This window comes from Heptranchias perlo, chromosome 11 (genome assembly GCF_035084215.1).
Source record: "Heptranchias perlo isolate sHepPer1 chromosome 11, sHepPer1.hap1, whole genome shotgun sequence".
In the NCBI taxonomy this organism is placed as follows: Eukaryota; Metazoa; Chordata; class Chondrichthyes; order Hexanchiformes; family Hexanchidae; genus Heptranchias; species Heptranchias perlo.
In genome coordinates this window covers 9,258,055-9,273,550 of record NC_090335.1, presented here as the reverse complement: position 1 = coordinate 9,273,550, position 15,496 = coordinate 9,258,055, and the positions used below count along the sequence as shown (strand labels likewise).

General features: G+C 47.5%; 1 protein-coding gene across 4 annotated transcripts in view; it reads right to left on the bottom strand.

The window, feature by feature from the left end:
* Positions 1-15,496, bottom strand: part of akap11 (A kinase (PRKA) anchor protein 11) — a 102,244-nt gene that overhangs the window by 66,411 nt on the left and 20,337 nt on the right. For 3 of the 4 annotated variants that reach the window (XM_067992512.1, XM_067992510.1, XM_067992514.1), the window contains 2 exons: positions 14,869-14,975; positions 8,152-8,262 (listed from right to left, as the gene is read on the bottom strand). In XM_067992512.1, the coding sequence (XP_067848613.1) occupies positions 8,152-8,262; positions 14,869-14,925 (168 nt within the window). In that variant the 5' untranslated portion in view covers positions 14,926-14,975. The remainder of the gene's footprint in view (positions 1-8,151; positions 8,263-14,868; positions 14,976-15,496) is intronic. The other variant, XM_067992513.1, reaches the window with a different exon arrangement.

The window sequence follows — 15,496 nt, the reverse complement described above, 5'->3', positions numbered from 1 at the left end:
GGGGGCGCCGCTCCCAGTGTATAAAAAGGGGACACCGCTCCCAGTGTATAAAAAGGGGGCACCGCTCCCAGTGTATAAAAAGGGGGCACCGCTCCCTGTGTATAAAAAGGGGGCACCGCTCCCAGTGTATAAAAAGGGGGCACCGCTCCCAGTGTATAAAAAGGGGGCACCGCTCCCAGTGTATAAAAAGGGGGCACCGCTCCCAGTGTATAAAAAGGGGGCACCGCTCCCAGTGTATAAAAAGGGGGCACCGCTCCCAGTGTATAAAAAGGGGGCACCGCTCCCAGTGTATAAAAAGGGGGCACCGCTCCCAGTGTATAAAAAGGGGGCACCGCTCCCAGTGTATAAAAAGGGGGCACCGCTCCCAGTGTATAAAAAGGGGGCACCGCTCCCAGTGTATAAAAAGGGGGCACCGCTCCCAGTGTATAAAAAGGGGGCACCGCTCCCAGTGTATAAAAAGGGGGCACCGCTCCCAGTGTATAAAAAGGGGGCACCGCTCCCAGTGTATAAAAAGGGGGCACCGCTCCCAGTGTATAAAAAGGGGGCACCGCTCCCAGTGTATAAAAAGGGGGCACCGCTCCCAGTGTATAAAAAGGGGGCACCGCTCCCAGTGTATAAAAAGGGGGCACCGCTCCCAGTGTATAAAAAGGGGGCACCGCTCCCAGTGTATAAAAAGGGGGCACCGCTCCCAGTGTATAAAAAGGGGGCACCGCTCCCAGTGTATAAAAAGGGGGCACCGCTCCCAGTGTATAAAAAGGGGGCACCGCTCCCAGTGTATAAAAAGGGGGCACCGCTCCCAGTGTATAAAAAGGGGGCACCGCTCCCAGTGTATAAAAAGGGGGCACCGCTCCCAGTGTATAAAAAGGGGGCACCGCTCCCAGTGTATAAAAAGGGGGCACCGCTCCCAGTGTATAAAAAGGGGGCACCGCTCCCAGTGTATAAAAAGGGGGCACCGCTCCCAGTGTATAAAAAGGGGGCACCGCTCCCAGTGTATAAAAAGGGGGCACCGCTCCCAGTGTATAAAAAGGGGGCACCGCTCCCAGTGTATAAAAAGGGGGCACCGCTCCCAGTGTATAAAAAGGGGGCACCGCTCCCAGTGTATAAAAAGGGGGCACCGCTCCCAGTGTATAAAAAGGGGGCACCGCTCCCAGTGTATAAAAAGGGGGCACCGCTCCCAGTGTATAAAAAGGGGGCACCGCTCCCAGTGTATAAAAAGGGGGCACCGCTCCCAGCGTTACAGAAAGGGGGCGCCGCTCCCAGTGTATAAAAAGGGGACACCGCTCCCAGTGTATAAAAAGGGGGCACCGCTCCCAGTGTATAAAAAGGGGGCACCGCTCCCTGTGTATAAAAAGGGGGCACCGCTCCCAGTGTATAAAAAGGGGGCACCGCTCCCAGTGTATAAAAAGGGGGCACCGCTCCCAGTGTATAAAAAGGGGGCACCGCTCCCAGTGTATAAAAAGGGGGCACCGCTCCCAGTGTATAAAAAGGGGGCACCGCTCCCAGTGTATAAAAAGGGGGCACCGCTCCCAGTGTATAAAAAGGGGGCACCGCTCCCAGTGTATAAAAAGGGGGCACCGCTCCCAGTGTATAAAAAGGGGGCACCGCTCCCAGTGTATAAAAAGGGGGCACCGCTCCCAGTGTATAAAAAGGGGGCACCGCTCCCAGTGTATAAAAAGGGGGCACCGCTCCCAGTGTATAAAAAGGGGGCACCGCTCCCAGTGTATAAAAAGGGGGCACCGCTCCCAGTGTATAAAAAGGGGGCACCGCTCCCAGTGTATAAAAAGGGGGCACCGCTCCCAGTGTATAAAAAGGGGGCACCGCTCCCAGTGTATAAAAAGGGGGCACCGCTCCCAGTGTATAAAAAGGGGGCACCGCTCCCAGTGTATAAAAAGGGGGCACCGCTCCCAGTGTATAAAAAGGGGGCACCGCTCCCAGTGTATAAAAAGGGGGCACCGCTCCCAGTGTATAAAAAGGGGGCACCGCTCCCAGTGTATAAAAAGGGGGCACCGCTCCCAGTGTATAAAAAGGGGGCACCGCTCCCAGTGTATAAAAAGGGGGCACCGCTCCCAGTGTATAAAAAGGGGGCACCGCTCCCAGTGTATAAAAAGGGGGCACCGCTCCCAGTGTATAAAAAGGGGGCACCGCTCCCAGTGTATAAAAAGGGGGCACCGCTCCCAGTGTATAAAAAGGGGGCACCGCTCCCAGTGTATAAAAAGGGGGCACCGCTCCCAGTGTATAAAAAGGGGGCACCGCTCCCAGTGTATAAAAAGGGGGCACCGCTCCCAGTGTATAAAAAGGGGGCACCGCTCCCAGTGTATAAAAAGGGGGCACCGCTCCCAGTGTATAAAAAGGGGGCACCGCTCCCAGTGTATAAAAAGGGGGCACCGCTCCCAGTGTATAAAAAGGGGGCACCGCTCCCGGTGTATAAAAAGGGGGCACCGCTCCCAGTGTATAAAAAGGGGGCACCGCTCCCGGTGTATAAAAAGGGGGCACCGCTCCCAGTGTATAAAAAGGGGGCACCGCTCCCAGTGTATAAAAAGGGGGCACCGCTCCCAATATGGACAGTATTGCAATACTGGGGCCGGTTGTGAATCCGCCCTCCTCTGCTGACCATGGTCAAACACCCCATCAACACTCACTATCTAGGCTAGCACATAAAGAATGGTCACTTTGGCAAAGTGCCTGAAGCATCAGTGACTGTCTTTGTGGGGAGGGAAATAGGGAAAAATTGAAATTTGACAGCAATATTCAGTTATGATGGTGTAATGTTTATGGAGGTGGACTAGAAATCAAGGTCATGAGCTCAAATCCCACCATGGCAAGTTGAGAGACTGAATTCAATTAATCTCTCAATTTGTGGGCTAGCACCAGAAAATGACCCAACTGGTTCACTAATGTCCTTCGGCGAAGGGAACCTGCAAACCCTGTCCAGTCCGAACTACACTTGACTCCAGTCCCACACTATGCGACTAACTCGTAATGCCCCTCTAAAGTGGCTTAACAAGTCATTCAGTTGCTTCATGGCGGCGACCCACCATCACCATCTCAGGGCAACTGGAGATGGCCAATAAATGCAGCTTTTTCGGACTCACCCACACCTTGTGAACAATTTTGTTTTTAAATCCCATTATTTTCTCTAATCCATGGAATATATTTTATTTCTCCAGTTAAAAAGCCCCTCTGGTTTTAGATTCCTTGACTGTTTGAACTAAAATTTGCAATGTGTAACTGAAATTTTGGAATGACCACTAGGCTGCTGTAACATCGCATCACAGCACAGCCAAGTGCTCTGCAGCGAGTGCACTGGTCTGTGTGCGTGAGGTATTCATCTCTGGTGCATTACCGGGAAAAACTTTGTGATAAGCAAAGTCATAAAATGTCATGAGTGAGACATACTGACATATGTAGGACACAAGTAGCGCACAGGGATTCTTTCTGTCTTTCTTTTTAACATGGGGACTTGGAAATGATTTTATCTGTGGGAAGCAATGCAGAATTTCAGCAGGGTGCTCATTGAAGACTGGTTGACTCGGCAAGAGTGACTTAATTTGTGTTGGTGCGTATATTTTGCATATTAGTCCTCAACGGTCACACTCCATACCTCAGGGAAAGCAACAATTAAAGGAATTGAATAAAATACATTCACTGCAAGCACAATAAACAACACCTACATAGATGTTGATCTCAGACTATATTATTGGACACATTTACATTTAGATCTAAAGGAAGTCAACAAAATCATGAAAGCTTAAAAAACTGAAAATAATGGGCCAGAATTTTCTGCCAAAATAACGGCGAGTTTGATGGCGCTCGCCGTTATTAATGTGTAAATCGTCCAGCAACTTGAGGCGAGGGAGAGATACCCCGTGAATTGCGAATCGCCACAAGTTGCTGGATGATTTTCGCCCCTCCACCATTAGCCTCGTGAAAACGGCAGCTTACCCTCAACCTCCCCGTGAGTTTCAAGAAATTGATGCATTTGCACATTAATTGCCCATTAAACTCGCCGTAGAAAGTTAGGGCTGGTACTTATGAGGAGATTTATGTTCCTGCAATGCCAATCAACCTCTCCGACCCAGAAAGGGAACAATTGAGACTGTGGAATCTCACTCCTACAGGTAGTAAATTGTTGTTGGGGATTTTCTTTAATTTTAAATTTTTTCCTTTCTGTCGCTTTCTTCTCTCTCTCTCTCTCTATAATCCAATCTTTCCTCCCCTCTCTTTATTTCTCTTTCTGTACCTGATTTGACTCTATTCCACCCTATTTTCTTCTCTGTCATTCCTCTTTCTTTCCCAGATGCCCCGTTACCAGCTCACACTTCCAGCGCAAATATTTTTCCAGCTCAAGGCTGAGGGAAAAAGTCGAACTAACCAGGCACGTCGTGAGATGCCCCACGCCAGCAAAATCTGGGCCAATATTGAGCCCTAAAATTGGAGTGCCTTAGTGGAAAATACTGTTAGGATTACTCCAAACCAGAGATGGGAAACCAAAGTTTTGAGAGATTTGAGACACTGGGACTATTTCCACTGAAGCAGAGACGGCCAAGAGGAAATTTAATTACTTTTTTTTTTCCAGACTCTGAAAGTTTAGATGCTTCCTCTGGCTGGATAGTCAATGATGAGGAGTCATCAATTTAAAATAGTCATTAAGAGAGTGAGGAGCGAGATTAGGAGAAATTCCTTTATGCTTTACCATAGGAGCAATTCAGGCAGAAACCATGGCAGCCTTTAAGAGTAGGGGTTTGATTTTAACAGTAAAAAAAACAGGTGAGTTGGGGCCGGGGGCATTGAAAATTGCCACCATTTCAGACCCGCCCCCAACCCCACCCATTTCCGGTTTTCACCGGTGCGGGACGAGGGGCAGGTGGCCAATTCGCTCCCAGGAGGCGGGTCGGGCCTCATGACCTTTCAAGGAGGCTTCGGGCCTCCATTTATAACTAATTCCCCATTTCAACCCCGGGGGGCTGGGATTCCCGGGCCTTCTGTTTTACGCCTCGTGAAAGGAGGCGATAAGGCCCGAGACTAACAGGTAGGTGCCTTGGCATAGCTTATGGGCCCAGAGGAGCAGGAGTGCTTCCCCCAGGCCCAACAAGCCTACCTACCTAGCACCACCCCCCACCCCTGATCGCAGACCTCCCGATTGTCCCTCTCCTCCCCCGAGCCCCCCCGCAAACAATCACAGACACCCGCAATGACCCCCAATCTCTTCAAATGGATATCTAGGGCTCAATTATCAAACGCAGCCGGGAAGGGGAACCCATTAGTACGGGTTTCCTGGATGTCCTTACCATTTTGACGTAAGGGCGTCTTTTATTTTTTTTGTCGGTTTCCCGTCCAACTGAGACCAGCCTGTCAATCAGCCAGTCAATCGGACGGGAGGCCAGCCAGGGAGAGGACGCCTGCAGGTAAGTCTTTGTTTGCATGGATTTGGTGGGGGGAGGGGGGCAGATGTAGGCAAAGGGCAGAGGTGGGCACGGGGTTCGCGATTCATAGGGGATGGGATCGGGGGGCAGTCACGAGGGGTGAGATCGGGGGTCATCGCGGGTGTCCGCGATCGTTGAAGGTTGGGGGGGGCGGGGGGGTCTGTTTTGGTGGTGTTGGTTGAGGAGTAAATGTTGGCCAGGATACCGGGGAACATCCCCTGTACTACTTCAAATAGTGCCATAGGATCTTTTACATCCGCCTGAGAGGTTCAATATCTCATCTGAAAGGCAGCACCTCTGACAGTGCAGCACTCCCTCAGTACTGCATTAAAGTGTCAGTCTAGATAATGAGCTCAAGTCTCTGGAGTGGGGCTTGAATCGATGACTTTCTGTCTCAGAGATGAGAGTGTCAAAGTAGTTTGAAACCCCAGGGTGGTTAATAATCAGTGCACAAGGTATCATAATTGTGTGGGACAGGCTGGATGGAGGGTCTTTTCCTGTCGGTCATTGTTCGCAATAGAGGTTATTAAAATTATGAAGAGCTTCTGAAAGAGGAAACATTTCCTTTAGTTGGGAAGGAGGTGCTGAGGGGTCAACAGATTAAAATCATCACAAAGAGTGTGAGGAGAGAGGATGAGTGAAATTTCTTGATACACAGTGTTGCAGGGAGCATGAAATGCTTTGCTATAGGGAGCAGTGGAAGCAGAGACCAATGCATCTTTTAAAGGAAAAGTGATTAAATATTTGAAGCAGAGGAAGATACAGGGCAAGGAGATAGAGAGAGAGCATGGAGCAGTGGGACTCGTCATGATTGCTCCAGCAATGAACTGGCATAAACACGATGAGCTAAATGGCTGCTTTTATTAAAAAAAAGCGATTATGAGGTGATTTGATAGAGGTGTTGTTCCCATGTACCTGCTGCTCTTGTCCTTCTAGGTGGTCGAGGTCGCGGGTTTGGGAGGTGCTGTCAAAGAAGCCTTGGCGAGTTGCTACAGTGCATCCTGTGGATGGTACACACTGCAGCCACGGTGCGCCGGTGATGAAGGGAGTGAATGTTTAGGGTGGTGGATGGGGTGCCAATCAAGCAGGCTGCTTTGTCCTGGATGGTGTCAAGCTTCTTGTGTTGTTGGAGCTGCACTCATCCAGGCAAGTGGAGAGTATTCCATCACACTCCTGACTTGTGCCTTGTAGATGGTGGAAAGGCTTTGGGGAGTCAGGAGGTGAGTCACTCGCCGCAGAATACCCAGCCTCTGACCTGCTCTTGTAGACACAGTATTTACGTAGCTGGTCCAGTTAAGTTTCTAGTTAATGGTGACCCCCAGGATGTTGATGGTGGGGATTCAGCGATGGTAATGCCATTAAATGTCAAGGGGAGGTGGTTAGATTCTCTCTGGTTGGAGATGGTCATTGCCTGGCACGAATTTTACTTGCCACTTATCAGCCCAAGCCTGGATGTTGTCCAGGTCTTGCTGCATGCGGGCATGGACTGCTTCATTATCTGAGGGGTTGCGAATGGAACTGAACACTGTGCAATCATCAGTGAACATCCCCATTTCTGAACTTATGATGGAGGGAAGATCATTGATGAAGCAGCTGAAGATGGTTGGGCCTAGGACACTGCCCAGAGGAACTCCTGCAACGATGTCCTGGGGCTGAGATGATTGGCCTCCAACAACCACTCCCATCTTCCTTTGTGCTCGGTTTGACTCCAGCCACTGGAGAGGTTTCCCCCTGATTCCCATTGACTTCAATTTTAATAGGGCTCCTTGGTGTCACACTCGGTCAAATCCTGCCTTGATGTCAAGGGCAGTCACTCTCACCTCACCTCTCAGAGGGTTGTAGAGCTGGAGGAGGTTACAGAGATAGAGGGGGACAGGGCCATGGACGGATTTGAAAACAAGGGTGAGAATTTTTAATCGAGGCGTAGCCGGACTGGGAGCCAATGTAGGTCAGCAAGCACAGGGTGATGGGTGAGTGGGACTTGGTGCGAGTTGGAATACAGGCAGCAGAGTTTTGGACGAGCTCAAGTTTACCTGAGTTAGTGAATGAAGCAGAGACCATGTCAACATTTAAGGATCGATTAGATAGACGGTTCAAGCAAAGGGGAATAAAGGGATATGGGAACACGGCGGGCACATGGGATCATGTGAAGGATAAACACTAACACAGGCTGCTTGGGCCGAATGGCCTGTCTCAGTGTCACAATTTCTACGTAATTCTATGTAATTGTTGTATTACGAACTTTGGTTTTCACGAACCTTTGAGAATTTCCTTTCAATTTTCTTCCTTGCCACTTTTTTTGATTTGGTGAACATGCTTCCGGCAACCCTGTGCTACTTATCAGATTATGGATATTTTTCCTTTTCTTAAACTTTCTCAGTCAACGCATGATATTGTCAGTTCACTCTATTGCTGTGGATTTATTATTCCTGTGGATTTATTATTCCTGCTGCTGAGAATAAACAATTCTGATTCAGTAAACCGCTGTCACAAAAGAAAAGTGGGTCACACGGCAAGTGTGTGGTTATTTACCCCATTTACATAGGAGGCAGACTGCAGTAAGTAATATACACAATATACCACAGTCCATGCGCCCGTGGGTATAACCTACATGTACAAACACCTGAACTCTTCCTTTTTGGCACCATTTTAAGAAGAATGTTCAACAGTAAAAAGCTCGACGCACAATATACAGTTACAAGGGAGAACGGGGATTCTACTTACACACCTCAGTTAAATTCACATCTCCCTTCCAATGCTGGCCAACTGTAACATCACACAGTTGTCTTGTGCTCTGCAACAAGGTCTTCATTGAAAGTTGCTGCTGGCCACTCAGCATCTAGACAAACAGCAAAGTAACAGTCCTCAGATTTTTTTTATATATATATATATATATATATATATATACACACAATACTCATAAAAATTAAAGGTGACTTCAAAGGATGGATCAGTGAGACTGCCAGCTCAGTCACATGTGGAAGCAGGGGAAGAAAAACAGAACTAGGAAAGGACTTCTTCCTAAATTTAGAGGGAAGTACTAGTTCCGTTTATGGGTCCCAGGATTCAGTCTGTTTCACACTTTTAAGGCGACAATCTAACTATAGACGGAAAATAGAAACTTTAAAAACTAAATTACCAAACAAACTTGGGTTGGTGCCTTTGCAACGGGAACTTTTGACTATCTACTTGAATAGAAGCAACCACCATATAAGTACCAGTAACAAGGCCAGGTCACTAATGCGTATGAATGATGTGCCTTTTAAAAAATTGCCATCAGGATTCCCAACGTGACCCATGTGACCCTCCTTTAACTGCAGCATACATGAAGAGTTCCCCTAGTGCCTTTATTTCTTACCCGAGAAACAGCAAAAAGAAATAACTCAACACAACATAGAACTGGTAAGCCTGGGTCCAGGATTGGCAGAACAGCTGGAAAGGCAGCCTTGGGTTCTGGTCAGTTTGGATAATTTACCAAGTCCAAGCAGGGTCAGTTGCCCTTGCATGACACCTCCTTCAAGCTAGGCAGAGAAACATCCTTCACCAAAGTGGAAAATGATTGCGCAAAGCTATATCATGCTCCTTGCACTCAAATCCAGAAACCATTTAAGAAGTTTGACCGACAGTATGTCAACTGAAGTCACCCTCCTTTCCCATATAGTACATAAAAGGTGTTCCTGGGAATAGTCAGTCCTCTTCCCATGAACAGCAAAAAGGGCTGCACATGACATACTAAAAAACAGAACCCCAGGTAAAGGTCTCCTCCTATGGTGATGTTCACACTAAGTCATGTTATGACACATGGGCACATCCTGTAAAGCACAATGCTTTATTCTGCTGCTACTGTGGATTGTGTTTAAGTTGGCCTGTCGCTTTAAGGCCAGGAAGTCTAATAGCTATAAGTGAAGACAGTCTGAGGTCACTAAGAATATAACTCACGGAACTCAGCGAACATAGATGCATTTAAGGGGAAGCTAGATAAACACACAAGGGAGAAAGGAATAGAAGGATATGCTGATAGGGTGAGATGAAGTAGGGAGGGAGGAGGTTCGTGTGGAGCTGAAACACCGGCATAGACCTGTTGGGTCGAATGGCCTGTTTCTGTGGTGTACATTTATGTAACTTGCTGGCCCATTACAGGTTGCAGCTGAGAAACAGCCACTGTTTTAAGATTGTTTGTGTATCTATAACAAACTGTGAAATCTGGAATGCTGATGTGATGTTTTTAATACAACAGCAGATCTCCTGTGCCATTGCTCAAGGTCATAGAGTCATAGAGTTATACAGCACGGATAGAGGCCCTTCGGCCCATCGTGTCCGCGCCAGCCATCAGCCCTGTCTACTCTAATCCCATATTCCAGCATTTGGTCCGTAGCCTTGTATGCTATGGCATTTCAAGTGCTCATCCAAATGCTTCTTGAATGTTGTGAGCTGAAGCATTTGCTGTTTGTTAACAGGGGTTTTCTGCCGTGTAATGCACAATGTATTACCAAGGCCACTGATTTAACGTGACTGAACGCCAAATTTAATTTTTATTACATAGTGCTTTGGGATTATCATCACTTTTTTGAGGATCAGATTCAGCAGCTCTGTATTTTTCTGTGGAACCTATAAATGAGAGGCACTGATTATTAAATGTTTCTTTACCTATTTAATCGTCATCTCTAAAAGCCCTGAATACACTGGAAAATAATTGGCAACATGGAGCAAGTTGAATCTAGGTATCTTTAGTGGGTGGGCACGGGGTGGTGTTCAGCAGCAGTTGGGGGCGTGCTGGGCTTTGGTAGAATTGGGGTGGTTCTGGTGTAACTAACTATGTGGAGGGGGAACCTAGGGTTTGGCAGCAATGGAGATCAGAATCTGGGGTTTGGTTCACTGGGTAATTCTGGTTTAGCAGTAGTACGGGGTAGGGATGAGGTGGGGGGGGGGGGTGGAGGAGGAAAAGAGTGCATCAGAACGGATGGCCCTTGGTTTAGTAGCATTGGGAGGGTAGCTCAGAGGATTGGAAGCATGGAGTGGGGGTGTAGTCTGGCAACAGCAGAGGAGCATTGGAGTCTAGGAGTACTGGAGAGAGGGGCTTTGGATGTTAGTGGAATTTGTATACCGGATTGTGGCAGTGGTGAGGTGTGATCTGTGAGTAACAAGATATTGGGGTGTGGTAGTAACAGTAAGGGCAGGGTATGGGGACATTGGGAGTGGAGGTCATGAAGTGGGGCCTGGGAGGACCGGGAACGGGGAGGACTGCGAAGCAGCCACCAGGGTCTGGGAGATCTTCTGGTTTGGTACCAATAGGGGCTCTAGTCTGGAAGCACTGGGATTGTCCTGTGATGTCTGAACAATACAAGTCGGTCTCGGGAAGAGCCGGCACAGGCACGATGGGGCCGAATGGCCTCCTCATGTGCTGTACCTACTCTGATAGGGAGTGGGATGACATTGTGGGATTCGGGAGATTTTGGGCCTGGGCCTGGGCCTGTGGTGTGGAAGCATTGGGGAAGGAGTCGAGCAGTGAGGAGAGGGTCATGGGGGCAGGTCTCTAGATTCTGAAAGCAGGAGAGCATCGAGGGCTTGGTAGCATTGGTGGGTCAGGGTCAGGGTCAGGCAGTGTTAATGGGGGAGGAAAAGAAAAGTCCCGCAGGAATAAAAGGGGAGGCTCCAAGGGAATCTGGCCTGATCTTCCCCCACCCTTTGGGAATGCCAGGTACCCGTTCCCGCTTCAGGCTTCACGGCCTGCGCCAGCCTCTTTTGCAGTCACCCTTCTGTTATGCTTCATCATAGTCAACTTCATTACAATCAGCCACAATTAATCCCAAGCTGTGCAAATTTACTTCACAGCTGGTTGGATCATTCTTTACACATGACTGCCGAGAATTTTAATATAAGGCAACCAAACCTTTTTAACAAATGCCCCAGTTGGAATCTGGACGGGTGGGTAGCGGGGCTCAGTTACGACTGGGGGATGGGCGGATGAGAGAGAGTGAGGAAAGGTATTATTTCAAGTAAATCCTCCTTAATATTTATTTTAAAATAAATGTTTCTCCATCACTTGGGAAAACCTTTCAACAATATCCTCCTCCCATCAGTAGCAGAGACCCCGGCCTCAACCAGACCCCAAGCCGGATTTAAGGGTGTAGCTCAGGGCCTGGTCATGTTAGGGGAGTGGGGGCAGTCAAAGCAGAAGGGATGGGAGGGAAGTGGAGAAACCTGTATTATCCCAGGTAAAGTATGTGCCCCATGAGGCACATATAATTGAGACTAGACTGCATTCAATCTGTACAGCAAGATTCTCATTGACCACGCAGTGAAATTTCCATTTTATTTTGGAGGTACGCAAGGTGGTAAAGAACAAGGAGATAGGAACATCCTAAGTAAGCTTAAATTTAGAGACTATTTTGGAAAGAAGCTTTGGGTGTGGCTGAAGAACCATCCTGTTTTTATGCCTATTGAGGTACAGCAAAACCCCTGGAGTTCACAAAAGCCTTCTGTCAGGAAGCATGGCTTTCCACATTGGAAATGTTTAATTACTGGATGTAAAGATTTATGGGCGGAGAGGAATTAGGCAGTGCCAAATTCATATTCCCCTGAGCTGGAGACCATCTGACTGCATTTTGCAGCTCCTTGTATACAAGAGCACATATATTTACCAGTGACTGGGTCAGTAATGCAGCACTTAAGATAATAAGTAATCATAAGTGGTTGTCTAAGTGGTGGTGGGGGTGAGCGGGGGCAGAGATCGCCGTGGGGGAGGGGGGGGGGGGCGGAGATCGTGCGTCTGGGATCGCGGCAGGTAAGCTGGTTGGGCAAGGGGAGGGGGGCACACTCCTGTTCCTCCTGGCCCATAAGCAGTGCAATTAAGGCATTTACCTGTTGATGCAGGCCTTCTCGCCTCCTCTTACGTGCCGCGAAGGCGGCCCGGGAATCCCAACCACCAGGAATTTAAAATAAAAAACCTATTAAAATGGAGGCCCACCTCCTCCTTAAAAGCTTTCACTGACCCACCCGCCTCCCGAGAGCGGATTGGTCACCCACCCCTCGACCTGCCTGCGTTAAAACCGGAAATGGGCAGGTTTTACAATTTTTACCTTCCCACCCACCCGTTCTTGGGAGTTAAAATTTGCCCGCTTAAGTGAGAGATTTCTTATTCGATACAAGCCACAAATATGACTGGACATGTGTAGCAATAAGAGAGAGTGCTGCAAAAGAGAGAGTCCACCCGTGTGGCAGTGGTTTCTCCTCCCTGTACTTTCAGGCACCTAGCCGCCTGCAAAGTGAGGTTGTTGTACGACCCAATGTACCGATCACCAAAAATAAGTTCAGGACAAAGGGCCCCAGTTTCCAAGTATAGATCCACAGAATATTCAAGCTCGCCCTGGACACGGTTCTGAAATAATGAATGACATCAACATTTCACTGGTGTAGGATCCGTACTCATTGCCCTCTCAGGTGGACGTAAAAGATCCCAAGGCACTATTCCGAAGAAGAGCTGGGACGTTCTCCCGGCCAATATTTACCCTTCAACCAACATCACTAGAACAGAATATCTGGTCATTGTCACATTACCGTTTGTGGGATTTGCTGTGTGCAAATTGGCTGCCACGTTTCCTACATTACAACAGTAACTACACTTCAAAAAGTACTTCATTGGCTGTAAAGCGCATGGGGACATCCTGAGGTTGTTTCAGGACCGATAGAAATGCAAGTCTTTCTTTCTTTCCATGGGGAGCAGGAGGAAGAGGTTGAAAAGCACAAGGTTACGTCAATCACGCTGGAAGATCCCTAAGCCACGAAGGTCTGCGGGGACTCATTTCGGGACAAAGAAACCCCCGAGAGCAGACAGAAGCTCATTTACTCACCGTTCGCCCTGTGGAGATCACATGGAAATCTACTGTCTTACCTCTGCTGGATTAGACTGTTTCATGATTTTAAAAAAATTCCATTGGGGGAAGGGGGGTAAAAGGTAAAAACCGCAGAGAAGGTGGACCCAGAAAAGAAGGCACAAAAACTCCAAAACGCACAGCTGATAAAGCCCATCTGGTTACATAAGAGTGCTGTCGATGCATGTTCCATACCACTGACGAAGAGGAAAAATCACTTCCAGCATAAGTTTCAATGCTGGAGCACCCAACGATTCCCTCGACACTACTCTGCACTGAACAAGCTTGCATTTGTATAATGCCTTTCACATCCATGGGACGTTCCAAAGTGCTTCAAAGCCAATGAATTACTTTTGAAGCATAATCACTATTGTAATGTAGGGAAACGCAGCAGCCGATTTATGCATAGCAATGTTCCACAAACAGCAATGCATCACAGTTAATCTGTTTAGTGGTGTCGGTGTTTGAATAGTGCCACGAGACCCAAGGGGTGGCAGGCGGGGCCTTGGTATAACGTCTCATCCGAAAGACAGCACCCTCAACTGTACAGCACTCCCTCAGTACAGCGCTAAAAGGTCAGTCTAGATTATGGGTTCAAGGCCTGCAGTGGGGCTTGAACTTATGGCCTTCTGGCTCAAAAGTGAGAGAGCTTGCACCGAGCCAAGGTTGGGACGTACTGACCAACGACCCACAACAATGCCCTTAGCACCAGCCAAATGAACACGTCCAACTCCACAACAATTTGATTTTCAAGTGGTTGACGGGTGACAGGAATGGGCGACCAAAGTTGGCCCTGAAAGCTGACTTGTCACAGGTGCTATCTCAGCCAACACCTTAGATTTACCCACTGAACAAATCCCTGGGAGAGATGCTAATATTCGTGAAGCAAAAAATGGCCCAATTACATTTAAAATGGAATGTGAAACATTATTTGATCAGTGGGAGAAAAAAAAAACATGGAGACTACAGCTCATTGAAAACAAAGATTATTTTGTCACCCTAAACCACATGTGAGCTTCGACATTTAACTAACAGCAGATAAGATGCCTACTGCAGCAACAAGGAAAATAACCCATCCTCTCAGGAACTGTCTATACAGAGCAGCAAGAGTCATACTGGCTGCATCGTAGCAAGATATCTTAAGAGATCTTCCCAATAGGCAACGTAAGATCATCTAGGATAATTTGAAGGACACTCGATTTTATCCTAACACTAATTTTTGTCACCAAATCAATAAATAATCGGTCAATATTCATTTGCTTCCAACATTTTCATTCCAAGGTTCTTGTTTTCTGTGTCCAGAGCTAAGAGGAATAAGTCAAATAATTTTATTAAACTCTGCCCCATTGCTGTCTGATCTTGCATTACACCACTGTATGTAGGGGGGGGTCTTGCTTAGGTTTTCCAACAAACATAACGGAACAACAATCCAGGCAAAATCTTAAAAGGTCCCTACAACCCACCACTAGTTAGCAGCACAATACATTATAGAAAACTCTTACAAGTTAAAGCTAGTCTTAAAATGAGCGACTCTCCTATTCAGATTTTAACTTAAGTAGACAAATGCTATTCACCTCTTTCTTCAGAGACACTCTGGGCTTGGAGCAGCCACTTCTCATCCTGTTATCCATCGTAGGATGACTGTTGCAGGATCTGATGCAGGTAATCAGACCAGAGGCTACTACAAACACACAAAGAAAAGGGTTATTTTGGAAGAACGGTGGCATGGAAGAGATGACGGAAAAAATAACAGTAGGTGCAGTTTACCCCAGAACTGTTTGAAGCTGCAAGAGAAACCAAATCTAAGTCTCTGTTCTTACTGCTTTGGAGTGAGATGATGTCTACAACATACTGCACAGGCCTGTGTGGCATAGTTAGGTGAAGACTGTGGTGAAAAAAATACAAGCTGGGGCAAGCGTCAAAATTAAAACTTGTGACATGAAGATCGCATTTAAATTCTGAAGCAAGCCAGGTACAGATATGCCCATTAATACGAACTTAAAGTTAACCGAGAGGGCATAAAGGTGTGTACATAGAAAATTAAACACTTAAGTCAAACTGTTTTTTAAAAATAAATCTTTGTAGGAACTCCCTCACGAAAAATGTAAATGCAGGGTGTATGGTCCTTCCACCTCTGGAACCTGGGTCTGAGTCCAACCCAGAAAAATTAGGAAGGAGGGTCCCAATGTAAATAAGTTTGAG